Source organism: Ailuropoda melanoleuca, chromosome 14, assembly GCF_002007445.2.
Source record: "Ailuropoda melanoleuca isolate Jingjing chromosome 14, ASM200744v2, whole genome shotgun sequence".
In the NCBI taxonomy this organism is placed as follows: Eukaryota; Metazoa; Chordata; class Mammalia; order Carnivora; family Ursidae; genus Ailuropoda; species Ailuropoda melanoleuca.
The window spans coordinates 4,261,888-4,285,860 of record NC_048231.1 but is presented as its reverse complement, the minus strand read 5'-3'; the positions used below and the strand labels follow the sequence as shown (position 1 = coordinate 4,285,860).

At 43.4% G+C, this 23,973-nt stretch overlaps 1 protein-coding gene across 3 annotated transcripts in view; it reads right to left on the bottom strand.

The window, feature by feature from the left end:
* Positions 1-231: 231 nt before the first annotated feature.
* PRKCH (protein kinase C eta) overlaps positions 232-23,973 on the bottom strand; it is a 223,182-nt gene continuing 199,440 nt past the window's right edge. For all 3 annotated transcript variants that reach the window (XM_019800114.2, XM_002913033.4, XM_019800118.2), the window contains 2 exons: positions 2,901-3,044; positions 232-1,559 (listed from right to left, as the gene is read on the bottom strand). In XM_019800114.2, coding sequence (XP_019655673.1) covers positions 1,413-1,559; positions 2,901-3,044 — 291 coding nt within the window. In that variant the 3' untranslated portion in view covers positions 232-1,412. The remainder of the gene's footprint in view (positions 1,560-2,900; positions 3,045-23,973) is intronic.

Below are 23,973 nucleotides of genomic sequence, written 5' to 3'. Positions count from 1 at the left end.
GGGCCGAGGCACTGGGAGTTTTGGGGATTTCTCTGTTGCAGCACTGCTTAGCAGTTTCTACCCTGACTCAGAAGAGAAGTTCTGGTCAGTAAGAGGCCATGTCCACTTAGGGACACACAGGTGATACCAGCTTTTCAGAAATTTGCTTCAGGAGTTCTATCCATTCTGCCCAAAACATTTTAGCTATCTCGTCTCCTAGTGGGGATGGAACAAATCACTTTAGACAAAAAGTTTGCTTTTGCTACAAAATGCGTTTATTTCCAGACAGACAAAATTCTCCAACTGCATATGAGTACATATTATAAGGTCCTTCAGTACATGTCCTAAGAGTCAGTTCTAATTATTATTAAAATATAACTTAAATAGCCTGCTAATGTGTAAGCCGCTAAGTCTGGTCACTGACATGAGTGACGTGCGCTTCTTCACAGAGTTTGGCGCGATATCAACACATCATGAGATTTCATGAGTCCTTCAGCAGCAAGCACTTTGCTCACCTGCTGTCCGTGTGAACAGAACAGTGGCTGTTGTGGCAGTGAGCCCTCTTCCGTGGACAAAGTTATGTGCGGACAAAGAAGCGTGATATATGCAATGTGGAAGGCATTTCACAGAATGCAAACACCGTTCAGGTAAATAAGTGGACTGGAGCGTGGAAGTTCAGTGCACACAAATCTGTTTACACTAGCAGGGCACGTGGCACCGCCTCACCGGGCTCTCGGTAAATATCCGTTCATGGGAGGAGAAGAGAATAAGCTGGAAGAGTGGTGGTCTTGGAGCCCAACATCTGTTTTCAAGATGGGGCTTTACGTTGTGAGTTTTGTTTCTTCAGAGTAAATCAGTGTTGGGAAAGCCTTTCATTTCCTTACCTTGGAATTCTTCGTTAGCTTGTACAGACTTCTTGCGCGCGGCTAGTCTTCAGAGCTCCCTGGCTTCAGAAGAGCACAGAGTGGCCCAGACCAAGTCTTGATTTGTGAAGTCAAAGGCCGGTTGGCTCAGAATTTCTAGGATCTAGTTGATTCTTCACAAGAGCACAGAGTGGCCCAGACCAAGTCTTGATTTGTGAAGTCAAAGGCCGGTTGGCTCAGAATTTCTAGGATCTAGTTGATTCTTCACACCTTCTCTTCTGTTGGTTCCCTTTAATAGCCCAAGCCCAAAAGAGCCATGGCAACGCCTAGGTTGAGCAGTATACTTCTTCATGAAATCTCATTCCGGTATCCGCTCGTCCTAGTACCCTGGCTTCCTGAGGACTTAAGAGTTGACCTCCTGAAGTTCTGTCCTTCAGAGTTTCCCACCTGCGTGCTGAAGGTAAAGTTCTTGTTCTAAGGCTGATATGAGGGAATGCCCCACAAAGGAAATTCCTGGAAAATCTCGATCTGCTTGTGATTTTCATACCATGTCTTTCATTCCCCATAAGGCTAAGGTTGCAATTCTGGAGACACAAAGGAAAAGTTTCTAAATTCATCCTGGTTAATCATAGGAAGATGTCCCTCATCAATTGGGGTTAAAACTGGCTCTTCCTTAATGAAGTCAGGGTCAAAATTACTGACATCTTCTCGGGATTTCTGTCAAAAGGAAACAAGGGTCAGATTTGAGGCACATGAGGCTTCCTCCTCCTCCCTGGGCCCGTGCCAGTGAGGTCAGAAGGGCGCTGCAGCCCTGGGAGCAGCATCCGTTCCAGTTAGGACCATTAGGACTAAACAGCGCGTTCTAGTAAATCTGCACTGTGTATCGTCACGGGCATGTGGGAACCCCCGCTTCACCAACCCCACGGAAATCTTGCTGAGCAGGCCCGCCTTAGCCCGGGAGGCGAAGCAATTAATTTGGTCACCTGATCCAGCCCTCTCAATCACCCTTTACTCGGCATTTCACCAAAATGCCCCTTCTCGACAGGCTCTACTGAGGGACACACACATTCGGTTGTCAACAGAGTCGAAGTTCACACTTGCCTCACCTATTGTTTATACACAGGACTCTAGGTGTGAAGAGATTTTCCTGAAAGACGTGGAAGCGCTAAGTTTAGGAAACAACCGCCTTTCGCTTTACTCACCAGTTGGCTTCCTGCTGCCCGGCTGGCAAAGCCTTCCCCCTCCCTGAGGGGTTGGCAGGGGGAGGCCTGGTAAAGGAAGTGGCTTGATGGCTGGGTGCCTGGTGCCCAGCCTTAGGGGCTGTTACAGATTAAGCTAGCTGTGTGCTTGGAAATGTCGATAGTTTACATCTTCACAAACTAACGCTGGGAAGCTCATTTCTGCCATGGTTAGAACTCTCATTTCTCTTACCTAAGTTGAAGATGCGTTTCTGCTTTCTCCACCACGGCTCTCTTGACCCACAGATGAGAAGGAGCTCCGCTCTCAAATCAAGAGCTAGACCACCCTCAGGAATGCCCCTCAGCTGCCTTGCTTGGGAAGGTCCCCCTGCGCTCCCGGTATTTCTCCAGGCAGAAGGGATTTGGCCTGAGCTCTGGGCTGCTGTAGCTGGTACATACCCCAGCTCTCCAAGCCATGGAGCCAGATTCCGTGAGGGGGTAGCATTTCATGCCCTTTCTACTTCCTTGGGGGCTTGGGAAATGCACTCGGGGGAGCATAAGGAAACTATAGGAATGATGACTTTCTCAGCTAAACTCTTTTAGGGCAACCTAGAAAGTTTCAGGTCTCTTAGTCTCCAAAAAGCTTAGGTGAAGGGAGGATGAATTCCAGAGCAAGTAAGAGGTGAAAGATTGGAGAGAAGTAAGCTGGAAAGGGAGAGATGTTGCCTCAAGGGCCAGCCTCGTCCTGGGTGAGGCCATCCTGCAGAGGGTGAGGCTGAACTTCCGGTTTGGTTATTCCACTGGGGACAACAGATTTTGGTAGACCACGGAGACATTTTAAGAAAGAGGAAAGTCTACTGTGATGGTCTTAGACACTTACGATTCTGGGTCTGAAAGGTGGTTCTACTTGGCGATGGTTCAGCTGGGCCCAGTCGATTTCCTTAAAGAAGGGATGTCTCAAGATGGCATGCTCCCCACCCTGAGTCAGGCTGCCAAGGCGCATGGTGGGGTTCTTGGTCATGAACTGAGAGCGGAAGAGAGAGAGTCGATCATTCGCTAATACACAACAAGTAGGTCACAAGATGGCAGGCATCAGCTCTGGCAGAAGAGCCTGTGCAAGGCTTTCTGGCTGATCTTGCTTAACTAGCTGAATTTTCCATTATGGGCAGCACAGCCAACATGAATCATCCCTTAAAGGCGCAATTGCTTGTGTGTATTTATGGCCTTCGCCACTTCCATTTCAGACGTGGCCACTAAAATAAAGCTGAAGGGTCCAGTTTTCTTCACTGTAAATACCATGTATTTTTCTTTCCCTTTTAAAGAAAAACTCTTTATAAAATAGGGTGCCTTTCTCCAATGCTGCAGTTGTCGACAGCCCACAGCTTATGAATAGGGCTACTTTTAAGAACAGCTGTGCCATTTTCTGAGGACCTGACCAGCCGGCCCGGATTCCCGCTCTCCAACAAGACCGCAGAGAGAAGAGTGAGGGTCATTATTTTGAAGATCTGTGGGAAGAAGCTGCGAGAGTAAAAAACCCAAAGTTGGCCACTTTTCTTTATGCAACAACGATGCTCTTCTCCTACCCTCCCATTTTGAAATGTTTCATGATTAAGACTCTTGCTACATAGACCATTTAAGCAATGTGTATATATAAATCCTCTGAATTTCTACCAATTGGGAAACTTCCCTCAGGCTGAGCTTCTATCAAGATACTTGGAACTAAATCGACTTGGACAAAAAGGCCCATAAGGTGGTCTGATCGCATCCAAACCAGGATTCGTACAGGATAATTTACTTTTCAGGGCCAGAATGTGATTTTTCAGTTTTAAAGACACTTAAGCTAATTTAAAATAACTTGGATTAAAAAGTTTTGTTATAAAGTTTAAATCAAGTTATCTTTAAGTTTGATCTGTGAGCACAAAAGCAATGCAGTGTTCCTAGAACTTGCTTTGCAGTGGAATTTCCAGAGTAATAAGCCCCTGCTGTTGAAGGCTGCAGACGTGAGAAGGGAGTGTCTGGAGGCAGCCGTCCCAGCCAGGCCAGGCGTCCAAAGCTGCACACCCTCTCGTGGTGCTTCAGATGAAAACGACCCTGTGGAGGGAGAAGGCGGCAAAACTCCCTAAGCAAAGCTGACAGGAAAGTCCTCAGAAAATGCTAAAAAGCCCTCCAAGGGAGCTAATAAAAAATGCAGACACCGATGGGGTTTAATAGCTTTTCCTCCCTCCGACGGACAAGGAATGCAAGGCCATGGTGGGGCTGGATTGGAGGTGGAACCTGAAAGTCTGAGGAGCTCTCAGAGCTGCACAGGTCCAGTCAGCACGGTGCAGCCTGAGGAAGTACACGCCTCACAGCTCAGTTTTGTGAGAACAAGGCATTCACGCTGCTGGGGTTCTCCTGGCTCAGCCCGTGAGCTCACAAAGGAAGGGGAAAGTATACATGCAAGAAACATGAATAGGTTCTCTGCTGAGGAACATCAATGGGATGCAGTCCCCGATGGAATAGCTAATTAACAATGCTGCAAAAAACCTCAGAATACAAGGATGGTAGAACGGACCCCGACGGCTTGTGGGAAATTCCCAGGCCTGCCAATGATGAGAGCAGAGGCCATCTTGTGAGTGTGTGGGTACAACTTGTTCTTCTGGGCAAGGGGAACAGTGCCTGGCTCTTGCTGACAGAGTGGCAGAAGCCCAGTGTCCAATAGACTTTGGCTTCAGTGCCAGGGACAAGGAAGAATGGACAAACTTCCAAGGGGCATTGTGGAAAGGCACTGTGCATGAGGGAAAGGAGACCAAATCAGGGCTGTTCTTCCTCTAAACACTGCATCCCTGGACAAGAAGACCGTCAGAATAACCCTTTCACTAGCTCAATACCTTCTCTTAGGTTCTGGTAAGTCGTTCTGAATAACCAGACAGTTTTGACTTTTAATATCCTGTTCTGAGCCCTTTAGACACAGAATTCTCCACTTAAAGAGTGGTGTCTACTGTATGCTAGGCTGCGGACTAGCCGTTGTGGGGGGAGAGACGACAAGGACAGTGTCTATCCACGACAGAGCTGATCAAGTGAAGGGGGAAGAGGCCAGCAAGCGTTGTGGGCAGTCACAGCTGGGTGACATGAAAAGAGCAGAACCCGTGGGAGCTCTGAAGAGGGGCTGGTCATGAGGAGGCAAGTAATGGCTCCCTGGAAGAGGTGGCACTTGAGAGAGGAGGTGGACGAAGAGAATGAACACAGTCATGAAGAAGACCATTGTGCCCAAAAGCCAGCACAGGTGCACATAAGCCCCTAGTATGCTGGGAGAGGAACATTCAGCATGGTAAGACGGGCACGGGGGGAGGGTTGAGGAGACAGGAGAGGCGGCAGCCCATAGGAGCCACCAAAGTCCTGTAGAGAGGTGAGTGATGACTCTAGCCACAGTCTACTGAGTACATCCTGAATGAGGAGATAAAGATTGGTGATGGGTGAAGAGTTAAGAGAAGGAGAAAATACCTGAGAAGAGCAGACAAGTTCAGAAACTAGAAGGGTTTCTGGTTAGCGGGAAGGCAAAGTTGGGAGCAAGTCCTGGAGAGCTTGTAGAAGAAGAATGAATGCGATCCGCACTGGTTGGCCTTGCAGTGAAGGGGCAAGCAGGAGTGCGGGGTCACAGGGTCTGCTCTGGCTGCCTGCTGGAGGGGTGGTATCGGATAACAGAAGTCGGCAGCAACGGAAGGCCACTAGATTACTGATACTATTAATCATAGAAGCAGTAACATTAGTAATAGCAGTATTTGGGGGGAATGAAACAAAAACACCCAGCATTTGACAAGACCTGACAGGGTGCAGATCTGGGAGGCTGAGCTCAGCTTTGCATTTGAAGTGTGTGGACATCCCCCTGGAGAGCACTAGTCATACACATCCAGGGTGCAGGTGAGGATTAGAGATCTGACTCTCCGAGATACCAACATTTGGTGAGAGGGCAAGCGAAGAAGCTGGTAGAGCAGGCAAGACTGTGGAAAAGGAGAGAGAGTATAAAAGTAAGACCAGCCCCAGGCCTCGGACAGCTTATTTGGCTCACACAGCCTGTTTTTTAATTACTTGTCAAATATTTAAAAACTAGGAAATGTTATTTAAAAGTCAAGTTTTCCACTTTCTCTTGGAAAACAGGATATTCTAGAACACCACCAAACCTGTACCTCTTAATATAAAGGGCCTAGAGTCCAGCAGTGGCTGCCTTTCTAGAGCATATGATCCCTGGTCAGCCACATGCCCCATCACTCCGCATTGCCTCACACCTAGTGCGCTTCACTCACTGACTTTGCATGGCTCTAAGCCCTGGCATAGGGACACAAAAAAGCCAGGGTGGGGCTCCTGGTTCAAGATGGCAACATAGGAAGACCCTGAACTCCTCCATGGACATAGCAAATCTACACCTATTTTATAAAGCAATTCCCCCTGGAGAGGAATGAGGGCTGCCTGAACAGCTTCTGCACAACAAAAGCTAGATGGAGACATAACATGATCATAAAGGGAACACCCAATGCTGCAAACTGCAGGGGGAGGAATAGTATTGAGGGACTTTGAGTAGATTCAATTGCCCAGGAGCACAGAAAAAACCATTTAAGAGTGCAACTAGAATATAAAGCATTCAGCCCTAGAACCTTGACGAACAGCAGGAGACATTCTAGAAATCTCCCCGGGTTGGAGGGGCTGGCAAGTGTGATGATTATAGTCCCCCTCCACCTTGGTAGCACGGAGGGGAGCAAGGTCCAGTGCCCTAGTGAGCCTGACACCTCAGTGAGCCCTGGGCCCCTAGTCCACACCAGCCCCAGCTTTCACACCAAAGTGGCCCCAGCATGGCCTATCCCAGGGTTCTTCTGGTCAGCGCTCACTACAGTTCCAGCTTCCTGCCACAGTGCAAAAGGCACACAGCACCTGAAATACTCCAGGCCATACCACTTTGGCTCCAGACGACTTGCTATGGCACCCCCAGTGCAGAGTGCTCTGGGACCTTCTAATTCAGCTCCAGCAGCCCAACCAGGGCCCCCCTGTGTAGAGCACCCCGGGCAGCAACAGCCTTGGCTACAGCTGCTCCATGTGCCGAACACTCTGGGACACCCTGGCTTGCACCGGCTTCAGCTGTCTGCCAGGGCAGCCTCTGCATAAAGAGCCACAGGACTGTCCCAGCCCACACCCACTTCACCTCCTGCCATCCCACCAGGGCAGCCCCAACATGGAGTGCCCCAGGACTCCCAGCCCACACTAGCCTCAGCTCCAGTGAGTCAACCAAAGTCACCAGGCACACACAGTCTACACAGGGGACAACCCTACGCAAGACCATTCAAGTTTAGGAGAAGTAGCTATTCTGCTTAATTCATAAAAATTAACACAAAATCAGGCAAAATGAAACAGGAATATGTTCCAAAACTAAGACAAAAACTTCAAAAAAAGAACTAAATGGAGATAAGCAATACGCTGATAAAGAGTTTAAAGTAATACAAAGAGTTTCACTGGACTGATGAACTGAGAACTTCAACAAAGAAATAGAAACTATAGAAAAGAATCAGCTGAAAAATATAAATGAAAAGTACACTAGAGGGAATCAACAATCCATTAGCAGATGCAGAAGAATGGATCCGTGATCTAGAACAGGATAAGGGAAAGCCCCCAAGCTGAAGGGCAAAAAGAATTTTTAAAAATGACAAATTAAGGGATCTCTTAGCATCAAGCAAACATTTGCATTATAGGGGCCCCAAAGGAGAGAGAGAGGGAAAGGGGCAGAAACTTATTTGAAGAAGTAATAGCTGAGAACTTCCGTAACCTGGGGAAAAACACAGACAACCAGTTTCAGGAAGCAGCTGCAAAGGAGATGAACCCAGGGAGGATCACGTAATGACACATAGTAATTAAAACGTCAAAGATTAAAGATAAAGAGAATTTTAAAATCAGCAAGAGAGAAGCAGCTAGTTACTTACAAGGGAAACCCCATGAGGCTATTAGCTGGTTTTTTAGCAGAAACTTTGCATATATCATGCTACTCCCTTCAAAATGTTGAGAAGTAAAAACTTAAAACCAAGAATAAACAGCAAGATTACCATTCAGAATTGAAGGGGAGAGAAGGAATTTCCTAAACAAAAGTTAGTCATCAACATTAAACTGGCCTTACAAGAAATACTAAAGGGACTTTTTTTAAATGCAAAAGTGAAGGCCATAATTAGAAAATTATAAAAAAAATGTAAAATATGACAACATAAAACATGGAGTGGGGAGTGAAAGCATTTTTTTAGAATATGTACGAACTGGGGCGCCTTGGTGGCTTAGTTGGTTAAGTGTCTGCGTTCCACTCAGGTCATGATCCCAGGGTCCTGGGATTGAGCCCCACATTGGGGTCCCTGCTCAGTGGGCAGTCTGCCTCTCCCTCTCCTCTATCCTTCTCTCTGCACTTGTGCTCTGTCTCTTGCTTTCTCTCTTTCAAATAAAGAATCTTTAAAAAAAAAAAAGTGGGGTTAGAACATACCTTAACAAAAATAAAGCCCACATATGAGAAACCCACAGCTAACATAAGTCAGTGGGGAAAAAGCTGAGAGCTTTTCCTCTAAGATCAGGAACAAGACAAGGATGTCCACTCTCACCACTTTCATTCAGCATAATACTGAAAATCCCAGCGGTAGCAATTGTCAAGAAAAAGAAATAAAAGGCATCTAAATTGGTAAGAGAGAAGTTAAACTGTTACTATTTGCAGATAATATGTTACTATATATAGAAAATCCCAAAGACTCACAAAAAAAACCCTTATGAAAAATAATATATAAATTCAGTAAAGTTGTAGGATACAAAATTAACACACAGAAATCTGTTGGCATTTATATATACTGATAAAGTAGCAGAAAGAGAAATTAAGAAAACAATTCCATCTATTGCATCAAAAAGAATAAAATCACTAGGAATAAGCTTAACCAAAAAGGTTAAAGGCTTATAGTCTGAAAAGTATAAAATGGAAGAAATTGAAGACCTCACAAACAAATGGAAAGATATTCCACGCTCATGGCTTGGAAGAACTAATATTGTTAGAATGTCCATACTACCCAAAGCAATCACAGATTCAATGAAATCTTTACCAAAATACTAATAGCATTTTTTTTCCACAGAACTAAAACAAATAATCCTAAAATTTGTATGGATCCACAAAAAACCCTGGATAGCCGAAGTAATCTTGAGAGAGAAGAACAGAGCTGGAAGTATCACAATCCCAAATTTCAAGATATACTGCAAAACTGTACTAATCAAAACAGTACAGTAGTAGCACGAAAACAGACACATACTTCAATAGAGCAGAGAACTCAGAAATAAACTCATGCTTAAAATAAACTCAAAAATGGGTTAAAGACCTACATGCCAGACCCGAAACCATAAAACTCCTAGAAGAGAACATAGGCAGTAATCTCTTTGATATTGGTCTTCATAACATTTTTCTAGGTATGTCTCCTCAGGCAAGGGAAACAAAAGCAAAAATAAACTATTGAGAGTATTAAAAAAAGCTTTTGCACAGTGAAGGAAAGCCATCAGCAAAACGAAAAGGTGACCTACCGAATGGGAGATGATATCTGCAAATGATATATCCAGTAAGAGGTTAATATCCCAACTATGGAAAGAACTTACACAATCCAACACCTGAAAACAGATAATCCAATTAAAAATGAGCTGAGAACCTGAGACATTTCTCAAGAGAAGACATCCAGATGGCCAATAGACACATGAAAAGATGCTCACCATCTCTAATCATCAGGGAAATGCAAATCAAGACCACAATGAGATTCCACCTTTCACCTACTCAGAATGGCTAGAATAAAAAACAAGAAATAAGTGTTGGCGAGGATGTGGAGAAAAAGAAAAGAAACCCTCATTCACTGTTGGTGGCAAAGTAAATTGGTGTAGCCACTGCAGAAAACAGTATGGAGTTTCCTCAAAACATTAAAAATAGGAACACCATATGACCCAGTAATTCTACTTCTGGGTATTTACCCAAAGAAAACAAAAAAACACTAATTCATAAAGATAGATGCCACCTCTATGTTTATAGTAGCAATATTTACAATGACAAAGATACGGAAGCAACCAAGTGGCCACTGAGATGACTAGATAAGGAAGGAGTGGTATATAAGTACAATGAAATATTTCTCAGCCATAGGAAAGAATGAGTCCTTGCCATTTGTGACAACGTGGATGGACCTGGAAGGTATTATGCTAAGTGAAGCAAGTCAGAGAAAGACAAATACCTTATGACTTCAGTTCTATGTGAAGTTTTATGTGAAAAATTAAAGCAAAAACCAGAAACAGACCCATAAAAACAGAGAACAAACTGATGCTTGCCAGGGGCAGGGGTCTCTGTGGGGGATGGGCAAAATGGGTGAAGGGTAGTGGGAGATATGGAATGAATAAGTCACAGTGATAAAAGGTACAGCATAGTGACTCTAATAAATCGTATTGTAATAGCACTGTATGGTGACACAGCACAACACATAGACTTGTCAAATCACTTATGCTGTACACCGGAAACTAACATTGGGTGTCAACTATACTTAAAAAAAAAAAAAAAAAAAGATGAATACCATGAAACAGAAGCCAGGACAGGGCCCATCGCAAGGAGGAGCTTCGAGCCTCTTCATGACTACCCATCCAAAGATGCAAAGATGGGGAGTTATGGGAACATTTATCTCTACCCAGGCCTGAAATCTTCAGTGGTACACGTGGGTGGAAGTGTGCAGGGCTAAGAGGAGGAGCTTGCCGCCCTAGGCCAGGCACAAGACTCCCAAAACACCGTATTCCTGCTGCTGTGAACAGTGATGGCATGATCTCTTTGCAGAAAACTTCCTCTGTTTGCTTATGTCCCTCATGGTTCCCAAATGCCAAACAAGTTACCGACAGTGTTGTTTGGAGCAATTGTCTGTCCATGTCTAAAGTCATCCTTCAGCTTGCCTCGCCTCAACTGACCTTTTCCCCAACTGCGGTCCAAACAAGAAAGTCAGTCCAGGAGGAAAATAAAGTGACTTCATGAAAGATTCTGGACACATTTACTAAAGGAAGCAGAATGTTTTCTAGGGTCAATAAAAGCACTTTATAAGCTGCAAAGAGTAAGTGAGAAGGCCAGGGTGGAAAATCCGCTTCTATCCCAAATGTAAGTGTCAAGGCAACTGGAGAACAGGGACAGGAGAGGGGTCAAGAATGCATGGATTCAATTCGTAGTCTCCTTCCTTTTGGGGTCCTCATTCGTGGAATTTAACTAGAGGATACGGAAACAATCAGAGATACATAGAAGCTTAATGGTTCTTTCAAGGCTGCAGAGAAGGTAGGACTACAGGGGAAACAGACATGTGTCTTCCTGGAGGTAGCTCTCCGGTGAAATGGAGGCTGGGTTTGTACAAGGATGTCCTGGGAAGCCTCCACTCCACACACTAAGGAAAGGACAGACGAGCTTCTCTGATAGGAGGGCACAGAGGTTAACTGGTTAGGCTCTGCAGTGTGACTCTGTGTTCGTATACCAATGAGCTGTGTGATACTGCACAAATGCCTTACCTTCTCTGGGCCTCAGACTTCTCAACTATAAAATGGAGATTTTCCTGTACTTCATAAGGCTGTTATAACAAGTAAATACCTGGCACATAAGAAGCCCTCAATAAATGTATTAGTAAGCATCTTGTTAAACCCCTTGTAGGTCCACCCTGTTCTACCTAAAGCCAGAGGCATGGACTGGACACCTCCAAGAGTGAAGTCTGAAGTCAGCCTTGACCCTGAGGCTCATCTGGCTCTCCCTGCTACTCAACTGGGAGGCCAAGAAAGACGCAACAAGCTCTGTTTCTGCTTTCACAGTTTCCAACAGTGGGGTTGCTATGATGGTCTCTGGAAAACAGATTTTCTGACAGCAAAGATTTCTAGAGACAATCTTAAAACAAGAAATACAGATAACAGTGAGGTTTTGCTGTGCAGTTGTGTTCCCTTGAACAACAGAAGGGAGATACTGAATTCAGGATGCAGGATGCAATGGGGCAACTTCTTTGTGAGCCCCGAGCCAGGGCAGCACTCTCGTGTCTTCTAGGCTCTGCTACACCCGAGGCAGCTTTGGTTTTCAGTGGCTGAATGTTCCAGAGGACAGAGTTTAAACTCACCCTGTACATTAATGTGTCTTGAGAAAACAGGATCCAAATGTACTTTGAAACTCATTAAAATGTAGGCAATGGCTATTTTTTCCTCTTTCAAAATCTGTCTGATTTCAGAGGAAGACGACTGGTTATATAAATAGACCAATTAGTCTAACAAGATTTTCTTCTAGGAGGGAGAAAACACTGTATTTTCTCCTAATAGTTGGATTTGGCGGTTGGACAAACAAAATGACCTTCTCCTTTCATTCAATTTCAGACCAAAGAGCAGAAAGCGTTAATGCTGGCAAATCAGAAGGGAAGGAAACCATTCCTCGGGACATTCCCATCAGTGTTCCAGGGAGGTGCTCCTAAATGGGAAGAAGGCACTTTAAGGCTCTACAGAGGATGCTGAGGAGGGAGGGCAGAGAAAGCAAACACGACCCAGAACACAGTAGGGTTCACAGCTATGATGGCCAAGCTCACCACAGGCGTACAGCCAGAAGGGATGACAAGATGCATGCCCGTGTGTGCCTGTTGCAGTCACAGGTCTGTCTGTTGCCAGTGTCACAGGCAGAGTCTAGCCTCGTGATGAAGAATCATCAACCACCTCCTTTCAGCCCTTCATGCCAGCTGCACTGGCAAGCACAGACCTGGGAATGCCCTACACTGGCAGCACCAGCCAGCCCAGAGCAGGGGTAAGAGGGACAAGGGGAGGCATGTGAGTTAGCTGATGGGGCAGCAGGGAAGGAGAGAGACACCAGGGCTCTAACTTGGCATTGCGAAGTCACTTTTCCATAGGAGAAGGCAGGGACAGATATTTAAACGTGAGATGAGGGTGACAACAACCCACACTGGAGCTGGGATGGGGCTCGGAGGCAGGTGGGAAGGCTACATAATATATTTTTAAGATAGCTCTGGGGAAACAAACTAATCTTCTCAAGTACAGGTTATTATGCAGACTGGTGTTGCCATGGAATATTGGAAGAGCCAAGAGAAGGAGAATTGTTCTAGCTTGTTCAGATTGGGTCTGAGTGGAATTTACTAGGCAGGGCTGGAACTAGTAATCTGCATGCCTATGGCAATAGACCACCTGGCCATTCCTAAAGTGCATCGGGATCTAGATCCAGACTGACTTGGGCAGGGAGAAGCTGCAGAAGTGGAAAAAACAATGGTACAAATTTGAAGATTATTTGTTCTAGTTTTGTGAACAACAGTATTGGTGTTTTGATAGAGATTACATTCTATCTGTAGATGGCTTTGGGCAGTACGGACATTTTAACAACATTAATTCTTCTAACCCATGAGCATGTTCTATCTGTCCATTTATTTGTGTCGTCGAATAATCCTTAAATTTGTATGGACACAAAAGACCCTTAATAGCCAAAGCAATCTTGAGAGAGAACAAAGATGGAGGTATCACAATCCCAGATTTAAAATTATACTACAAAGCTGCAGTTACCAAAAACAGGATGGTACTGGCACAAAAACAGACACAGAGATCAATGGAACAGAATAGAACCCAAAAATAAACCCACACTTATGTGGTCAATGTATTGCAAAGGAGGATGAATATGCAAAGTCTCTTCAATAAATGGTGCTGGGAAAAGCAGACAGCTACATGCAAAAAGAATGAAACTAGACCACTTTCTTATACATAAAAATCCACTCTAAATGGATTTAAGACCTAAATGTGAGACCTGAAACCATAGAACTCCTAAAAGAAAACATAGGCAGTATCTCTTGGACATTGGCCTTAGCAACATATTTACGGGTATGTCTCCTCAGGCAAGGGAAACGAAAGCAAAAATAAACTGTGAAGAATGCACCAAAATAAAAAGCTTTTGCATGGTGAAGGAAACCATCAACAAAAGGCAACCTATTGAATGAGAGATGATATTTGCAAATGATATATCCAATAAGGGGTTAATATCCAAAATATAGAAAAAAGTTAGACAACACCAAAAACCCAATGATCGGATTAAAAAATGGGCAGAGGACCTGAATAGACATTTTCCCAAAGACGGCATACAGATGGCCAACAGACTATGAAAAGATGCGCAACATCGCTCAGCATCAGGGAGATGCAAATCAGAACCAAATGAGCTATCACCTCATACTTGTCAGAATGGCTAAAGTCAAAAAGACAAGAAACAACAAGTGTTGGCAAGGATGTGGAGAAAAAAGGAACCCTTGTGCACTACTGGTGGGAACATAAATTGGTGTAGTCACTATGGAAAACAGTATGGCGGTTCCTCAAAACATTAAAAATAGAAATACTGTATGATCCAGTAATCCCATCTCTAAGTATTTACCTGAAGAAAACAAAAACACTAATTTGAAAAGATATATGCATCTCTATGTTTACTGTAGCATTTTTTGACAAGAGCCAAGATATGGAAACAACCCAAATGTCCATTGATAGATGAATGGATAAAGATATGGTGTATATATACAATGGAGTATCACTCAACCATAAAAAGTAATGAGATGTTGCCATTAGTAACAACATGGATGGACCTAGTAGATATTATGCTAAGTATAATAAGTCAGATGCCATATGATTACACTTACATGTGGAATCCAAAAAAACAAAAACAAAACAAAGCCAGAAACAGACTCCTAAATACAGAGAATAAACTGATGGTTGCCAGTATTAGCGGGGGGCAGGATAGGCAAAACAGGTGAAGGGAATTAAGAAGTATAAACTTACAGTTATAAAATAAATAAATCACTGCATGAAAAGTACAACATAAGGAATATAGTCAATAATATTGTAATGATTTTGTATGGTGACTATACTTATTATAGTGACCATTTCATAATGCATATAATTGTTGAATCACTATATTATAGATCTGAAACTAACAATATATGGTATGTTAACTATACATCAATAAAAAATGGTATAGTTTTTGTAAATGCTATAGCTTAATAAGTGGTAGCCATTACTACTATATATACATATCTATGTTACATGTTCTTGTATTATAGCAGATATTGACTTAAGTGTTTCAAATTCATTCTGTATAATGTTTACAGTGACCCTGATTATCATTCCCATTTTACAGATTGGAAAACTGAGGAAAAGTCCAATCTGTAACCTGTCCAAGGCCACCCAGTTTGGGGTGGTAGAGTTGGGATTCAAACTCAGGCCTATCTAGCACTAGAAGCCTTTGCTTTCAGTCACTCTGCCAGCCCTCCTTTTGAGGTGACCAATCGTCTCATTTGGATTTTAGATTAAAAAAACAGTGTGGACTGATAGGTCAGGACAATCATGGGATGACATTCAGGACTTCGCTTGAATGAGAATGCACAGCCTTTGTGTGCTTACTTACGTTACACTTTCTTTGCTGGCCCATGGGACCAGCGGGTACTAAGAGAGGGGAGAGAAAACAGTCTTGAAAAGAACCTAAGGAATCCTTTAGTCAGACTACCTTGCTTTACTTTAAACAACTGGGGGTCTTTATATTGAAGAAAAAAGATAAAAGGGCACTGGGGGTCTTTATATTGAAGAAAAAAGATAAAAGGGCACTGCTGATATTTTCAAATACCAGGAGAGGTGTTGGCAATAAGAGGCATTTCTAAATAAAAGAAATATGTTTAGGGAGTGGGAGTTAAGGGAAACATATAAGCCTGTAAGGGCAATTAAACTAAGTTTAATACTCAATGCCATGAAGTGATAGAAAGGGCTTTCCCAGGAGAAGCACGACTGTCTTATTGGAAACTCTGAAGAAGAACTTCTGGGATTTGTCAAGGACGCCGGATGACCCATCTGGCCTCAGGTGGGAAGGGAGACCAATGGCCTCCATGGACTCTGCTATTATCAAGATTCTACAATCTTATCCTCTCGTTTGTCTCTTTTTGTATTTATCATTAAAATTCAGGGAAAGAACAACTGACATTCTGAAGGTGACTGTACCTCCCCTCTCAGCTAGAGAAGTGACATTTTCCTTGGGTCTCAAATGGTCTTTATAAAAAGTAAAATGAAACAAAACTTGCTCAAGCTCATCTCCTTGAACTAGTCGTGAGGAAGGCGGCCTGTGACTACATGAGTATACTTGAAAATACCCATGGATCAATGTCTATACTGGTAAGTTACTTATAACTAACAGAATATTCTGTTACATACATACACACACACACACACACACACACACACACCAGAATATTCTGTAAGTCTCTCCAGAGACACAGTACACAGTGTACTTTATTACTCCTCATGAAAGCCAGTACAGTCAGTGCCCCGTACTGTTGCCGTTCCTACAAGGGGGCAGAAACAGTGCTAAAATCTGTAGTGGGTGTGTTGGCTCTATTTTTCGTGCTGCCTGTGGCTGGAATCCAGCAGCCTTTCTGTGGGCATCTACTTAATTCCTTTTCAGAGCTTTTAACACTCTGATTTTCCTGTGTTTTATAATCACTATAGCTTCCCCTGAATCCCAAGTCACAGGACAATGTTGGCTTAAAAAAGGGTAAAGGGTAGAGGTGAGTCCCAGAGATCGAAGTCTAAGGTCAGGCATTTGTGCCAACACCCATGTTGTTGGCCAATATGGTTTTATGACTGGCAAGTGAGTTTGAAGCATCTCTGACTGATGGGGTGGGTTTCATTGCTCTCCCAAGTGTTAAAGGAAGAGAGCTCTACTCACTGTGGCCACTCCACAGGCCCAAACTACTTCTTTGTTTCAGGTGTGATCTCCCCAAACATAGCTATTTAAAGGAAGCAAGTACTAAACAAGGGTCCTCCGAGGACACTACACAATGCCTTTTATTTCCTCCTGATGAAACCCGGGCCAACACCCTTCTTTATCTAGGATACACATTACCTTTGGTGTCCAAACCAAACCTAACCATCAGCTGCTAAAACTTACTGATCTTTGGTAGTTGGAAAGAAGACAAAGTGTACTAGTTCCATTTACAAGAATTTTTCCAGCTTAAAACAAAAAGCTCTTCTGACCCACAGATCTTGGTTAGCAAATCACCACGTAGAAAAGGTTTCTACACTCATTTTACAAAACCTCTGATATCTTTATCCTCCTGGCTGAGATATGGAGATTAAAGGGGTAAGTGGTAATAGTACTCCATTAAAAAAAAGAAAGAAAAAAAAAGTCCTTCGCACTGCCAGCCACAAATAAAACATTAAGACCTCTATTCCTAAGTAAACTTATAAAATGAGGGGGAGGGAAGCTGAAAACAGTAACTTTCATAAAATATGATAAAAAATGCCAAATAAGTCTATGGGAAGATCAGTGTGCTAGTGTTTTTCTGTCTTCTGCCAACACTAGCATTGATCTATCTGTAAGGGAATGGTTCATTTCTGAAAAGTGTAATAGCACGAGCAGTTTCAGGATGAGGCCTGTGGAGCAGCTCCATTTCCTCATATGGGAACTCCAGTCCTAGTAAAGGGCTGCCTGGCTGCATGTTAGCCCTCTCTTGCTAAAGGATCTTTCAGCGAACTTCTTTTGGATTTTCCCCACCAGGGTTTGGAAATCAGTTCTAATGATCCAAAGTTGGATCTTCTACATTAATCTGGTCCCAGTTTTCCCTCCAGTTCCTCGGCCTCTCGACTTCTGCCAGGAGGGGAGTGGGAAATGGAGGCGGTCAAATTCAGTGCTGCTCTCACGGCTAAAAGAGGATCCCAGCATTCATTGTGATTCCCCTTGGTGCACAGAGGCCAACAGGATTCCTGCAGACAAGGCACAGATGATGAAATCCGAGAGGTGTGAGGACAGATAAAACCCACACAAGTACACACACACTTTAATTTCTATAAAGCCTAGGAACAAAGGCACTCTGTAAGCTCCCTCTAATGCCAAGTTTACAATGCCTCCCGAACTGACAAAGGTGACTCAGGAGAATGCACCAAACTCCTTTCAGCGCTTATTTCGCCTGGCCACCTGTGTGAGCTCAGAGAAAGGGCACTGACTTCACCTGAGTCAGCACCCAGCCTCGTGATCCCTCACAGGAGATGATTTAGCACAAAGGAAGATTCACCTTACAGAAAGGCCCTTCTGAAGCTCTGTGGATTCGTGAGGACTTCCCCAAGTCTCTCTCTCTCTGGAGCTATGTGAAGGCAAAACTCAGTGCAACCACAAAAACTCTACATTTTTGTCTGTGTTATGATTATTAGCATTTTGGGATCACTTTGTGCCAGTTAAGGAAACTCAGCCAGTAGAAAGCGTGTATTATTCTAAAACTAAGGGAAAAAACATTTAAAAATCTTTAAAGTCATAAATCCGGAATTGGCTTTACACAAGTGTGTCTTCATATATCTTTTCTGTGTTAATTTCTGTGGGTGTTGCCAGTTTTTGTCATCTTATGAGAGCAAACGGGTGGGATTGTTTTGCTTTTAGAGCATGGACATGTGAGCATTTCACATACACATTTAAAGGGAAGATGAGAAATGAGAGACAAAAGGGCAAGCAAGAAAAAGAGTCTTCCCTTTGCAGTTTTTTTTGAGTGTATGCAATGGTTATTTTTAGTTGTAAGGATTACTTGTTAATGATTTGGAAATTTTTTCCCAAGTAGAAGTCCTGGGCTAACCACTGTGTATATTCCAGCTCCCCTCTTCCCGACAGTTCTGTGCCCCAGGGGAATGTCCTCACAAGCAGGTCCTCTGCCTCTCTCCACCTCTATATGAAATGTTTGGACATCCACACACAAAGAACTCAAAAGTTCACAACCTTGGGGGGTGTGATAAAGGTGGTCACGGAAAGGGCTGGGAGTTCTGTTGGGTAAGACACCGGTGCCTGTTCTGTCCAACCACTCATTTTCTGTGGAACAGGGGACAAGAACACCCCCTCATCCCCACTTCAGGGGACTCAATGACAGAATTACACCATACGAAGCCACAAGGTTCTTAACATCTATGAATCTACAGCATGCTACATAAATGGGTATCCAAACAGTGCGTACAGATAATACCTTCCATTTTAAAAGGTAAGAAGGAATTCAGAAAGCATTTTGTTTTGAAGGAAAAAAAAAAAGGCAACCAAAATATCCAGCAGACACCAATTCCAGGAACAGGGCTGACCTTATGTTCCAAAGAAAAGAGCATCAGGAAATCTCAGAAGCCAAGTAGGGATGGCCCACCAGGCTGAGAGTGGCGCAGAGAGCGGATGTGAAAGGCTGGCTTGGAGATCTTGGCCCTTGCTGCCTTGGTGGGAAAGGGCGGACTCAGCCCACAGGAAAGGATCCCACAGGGCAGCAGGGGAGCAGCTCAGGGCAGAGCTCACCAGTGACAGCTCTCTTCTTCCCTGTTGTTTGTTTAAAAATCCTTCTTTGGGGTACACTTAGTTACTCAACTGGGGTTGGGTAATACTTCTTGGGAAGGTACGAAGACTGTTTATGGATGTTGAAGAATGAATATGCTAAAACCACTGATAAATTTTATCTCTTAGCATAAAAATGACCAGGGTGGTGTAGACTCTCAGCCCAGGACATTGAGACTCTTACCAGCAGTCAAAAGATATAGTTGGATCCAGATCCACTGTTACCGAAACATTTCATAATAAATTCAAAACTAAACTGGGGGGAAAAAGATCAAAGATGTAGCTGGATCAGCCAGATAGCTGGTATGTGGCTCGCATTATTTCTTCTTTTTCTGTGTTTGTGTTGTTAAACCATTTTGTTAAATTAAATGAAGGCTGGGTTCAGTTTTTCTACACAGTCTGTAATGTGTGCGTATACATATATACACATATACACACACACACTTTAAATTTGTATAAAATGGATTCATATGTTATTTTAAAAATTTGCTATAGGGGCACCTGAGTGGCTCAGTTGTTTGAGTGTCCAACTCTTGATTTCAGCTCAGATCATCATCTCAGGGTCATGAGATCAAGCCCTGTATTGGGCTCTGCACTGGGCATGGAGCCTGCTTGAGATTTGCTCTCTCCCTCTACCCCCCACTTCCTTCCCAACCCAGCTCTCCTTCTCTTTCCCTCTCTCTCAAAAAAAAATTACTATTTTGGGAATTTTCAAATATACACAAGTATGTAAACATCATTCAGCCTTGATACTTGTGAAACATGCCCAAACTTGTTTCATCTGCTCCTCTTTTGCCACCCTTGGATTATTCTGGAAAAAAAAAATCCTAGATATTTTATCTGCAAATGCTTCTGATCGACAATATCTCTTTATAAATATTCAGAATGATCACTTAAACACGAAAAAACATTTTGTCCCTCATACTTGCTTGAAGTCCTTCAGTGGCTCATCTTGGCACTCCTTCACATGGCCTCCAGTGTCCTTCATGCTCAGCCTCAACTCCTCTATCCCCTGTGGCCCTACACCTTGGCTCCTTATAGCCTAGCCACACTGCCAGAGTTACTCAAATGGACTCTTTCTCAAGCTCTTTCTGTACTTCTTGAACCTAACTTGTCTTCAGCCTTTGGATTCAGCTGAAATGTCATTTCCTCAGGATGGCCCTGCTTGATGACCTAGATTAGGTTTGGTCTACCTGTCATATCTTCTCAAAACACCTTAGCCTTTTTTAAAAACCAAATTGTAGTTTAACGATAATGTTATTTTTATTTAACATCAATTGTAAGGTAACGATAGTTATTTGTATAATTTCTTTTTTCTTATCTGTTTTCTTCCCCATCCCAGCTGGACTTAAATTCCTTGAAGGCAAAGATGATGTCTGACATGGTCCTCTCTGCACTCCCGGCCCCTTGCTAGTAACTGAGCCTAGCAGAGCCATGGCTGCTATGCATATATCCCTGGATTCATGCCTGTTAAATGAGTAGGTAGATCAGTATCTATTTGGCTATTTACATCCCACATACGTGTCTTTGGTTTAGCTAGAAAGCTCCTAGAAAAACACAATATAGTTCTCTCTGGAATAAAAATGGAACCCAGCCTCACGTACAATTTAGCACTTAATAATCTTGATGATGTTGGTGGACCTTGTTCAAGGAGAGGATGATGACAATGACACTTTCAGTATGTTATGAAATTACTACTCATAACCCAACAATACTAATAACTTACTCCTACATTGCAACTTCGCAAATGCTTTCATGTGTATGCCCTCATTTGAAGTGGGTACTGTTGGTGTCCTCATCCCTGCTTTGCAGAGGGAGACTGAAGAGCATTGGCAGGAGTGGAAGGAGGTCCCCTGACTCTCAGACTAGTGTGTGCTCCTTCCACGCTACCACGTGAGGTTGCGTCACCTCTCTGGGTCTCAGCTTCATCTATCAGCCAGGGATTCAGACAAAGAGCTTTTTAAAGATTTTCTATTTTGGCAATTCTGTGTGTGTGTTTTTAATAGTCACCAAGCTCTGTGAAATGAAAGGTGATGACAAGTAATTATAATTCAAAACTTAGCATGCAGGACCTCCTGGCAATTTTTAGGACCATGTAGGACACCATCCAATGGAGGCAACATTCAACATCAGGAACTCTTGAAGTCACCAAGCTCCCAGAACCATGGCGGGGGGGGGGGGGTCACAAAATCCTGGAAAAGAGCTTGGAGTCTGTATTTTTAAAGAAAGCAATGCCCTTTATCTTGAACTGGAATTGCACAACAAAATGAAGACTTGTTGACAGTCCTTAATGATGTCTCAGCTTACATAACTTCTAACACAGCTAGCTCCCCCAAGCCCTCAGTTATCTGGCCGAGGACTATTTGTTCCTACTTAGCTAGTACTGCTCAAAAGTTACTGCATCAGTTTCTGTGTAGATCACACTGTAAAACCACTGGCCTATTTCGCCACAAGTAAAACCAGTAGCCATGTTTCAGATTTAGATGTTTATATAACCTGAAGTCCTTCCTTCCTAACCTCCCCACTGAATATCCACTTCCGTGGTCACTCCTTGAACCTTGGTGGGCCCTAAGCCCCATCCTCCAACCTCCTTTTATTCTTCAGCCCCTACCCTAGTCATGTCTGTGTCCATGTTCTTATTAATGGGAAGCAGAAGAAACATGGGGAATGGCCAGATGTTGTCTAGCTCAGAACCCCGGCCAGGAGTTAAGAATATCTGGATTCTGATCCCAGAGTTTTGGGGGGTTTTTTTTCTATTTTTTTTAAACTGTGGCATAGTATACAGAATATGACATTCACCTTAACCATTTTTAAGTGTCTAGCACAGTAGCATTAAGTAGTCACACTGTTGTGTAACCATCACGACCATCCATCCCCAGCCCCTTTTCCAGCCTTCAAAACTGCAACTCCATACCTTTAAACACTAATTCCCTACACCCTCTCCCCTAGTCCCTGGCAAGCACAATTCTGCTTTTTGTCTCTATAAGTTTGACTTCCTAGGTCATTCTAGCTACTTCATAAACGTGCAATCATACATTTGTCCTTTGGGGTTTGGCTTTTTTCATTAGGCATGCCTTCAGAGTTCATCCATATTGTAACACATATCAAAATCTCCTTCCTTTTTAAGGCTGAATAATCATCCACTGTATGATGCATAGGCCACATTTTGTTTATCCATTATCTGTCAATGAACACTGCATTGTTTCCACCTTTCAGATATTGTGAATAATGCTGCCTTGAAGACTGGTGTACAAATATCTGTTCAAGTCCCTGCTTTCAATTCTTCTGGTGATACATCCAGAAATAGAATTGCTAAACGATGTGGTAATTTTATGTTTAATGTTTCGAGAAACTGCCTGCCATACTGTTTTCCACAGTGACTGCACCATTTTACATTCCCATGAAAAAATGCACAAGGGTTCTAATTTGTTTGTTTAAACTACTATGCTGAATGGCCTTTGGTGAGTCATAATTTCTCTGGACTCAGTTTCCATAGCTATAAAATGAGGGGATTGGAATGGACAATCCCCAGTTTCTTACAGCAATAAAAAACTATATTGGTCTAGTTAAATCAAGTTGCAATTAAAGCCAGAATGCAGTCCTAAAGGTTTATAAGCGTGACTTGATACCTTAAACCTTCTTCCTAATAAACAAAGTAATCATTTTTCAAAGAAAAGGGCAGAGAGTCTAAAAATCATCTCATGCACCCAGTTGTCATGGATGACGGCAGTGGCCACCTCCTGAGCATCCTCTCTGCCGAACACTGTTCCAAGTATCCCCCACACAATATCTCATGCCCCAGTTGTACAGATAAGGAAACTGAGGCATGGCAAAATTACACTATGTGTACAAGGGAACACAGCCAGCAAGTGAAAGAGCTGAGATTTGCCCTTGGACAGCTCTGCTGTTGGGGGCAATTTCCTCACCACCAGACCCGGATGAAGCCTTTCTTTTTTTTTTTTTAAGATTTATTTATTTATTTGACAGACAGACAGACAGCGAGAGAGGGAACACAAGCAGGGGGAGTGGGAGAGGAAGAAGCAGGCTCCCAGTGAAGGAGCCTGATGCGGGGCTCGATCCCAGAATGCTGGGATCACGCCCTGAGCCGAAGGCAGACGCTTAAGGACTCAGCCACCCAGGTGCCCCCGGATGAAGCCTTTCTTCCTCAGGTTTCTCCTTGAGTCCTGAGTGTTCTTAACTGTTTTCTTTCTTTTCCTTGATCACACTTCCATTTAAATGTCTTAGCCCTCTGCAAAAGAATAGCTGAATTTCCTCTGCTATGGCACTTAAGCTTTTTATTTTTAGGCATAGAGGCTGAAATGTACAAAACTGTCCCAGAAATCCTCTGGGTGAATGCTTTTTAGTAATTTTATCTGATACCATTTAAGTGTTTTTCAGAAAATCACTTTGTTCTTGTGAAAACATGCTAGATAGGAGACATAGGGACGCTCCTTGAAGGAAGAAGAAATAGAATCCTTATGGTGTTCTGGACAATAATCTTATGACGTGGATTTTATTACCTTGATTTTGTAAGCAAGGACACTGAGATCCAGAGAGGTGCGGCAGCTCACCCAGGTCCCTG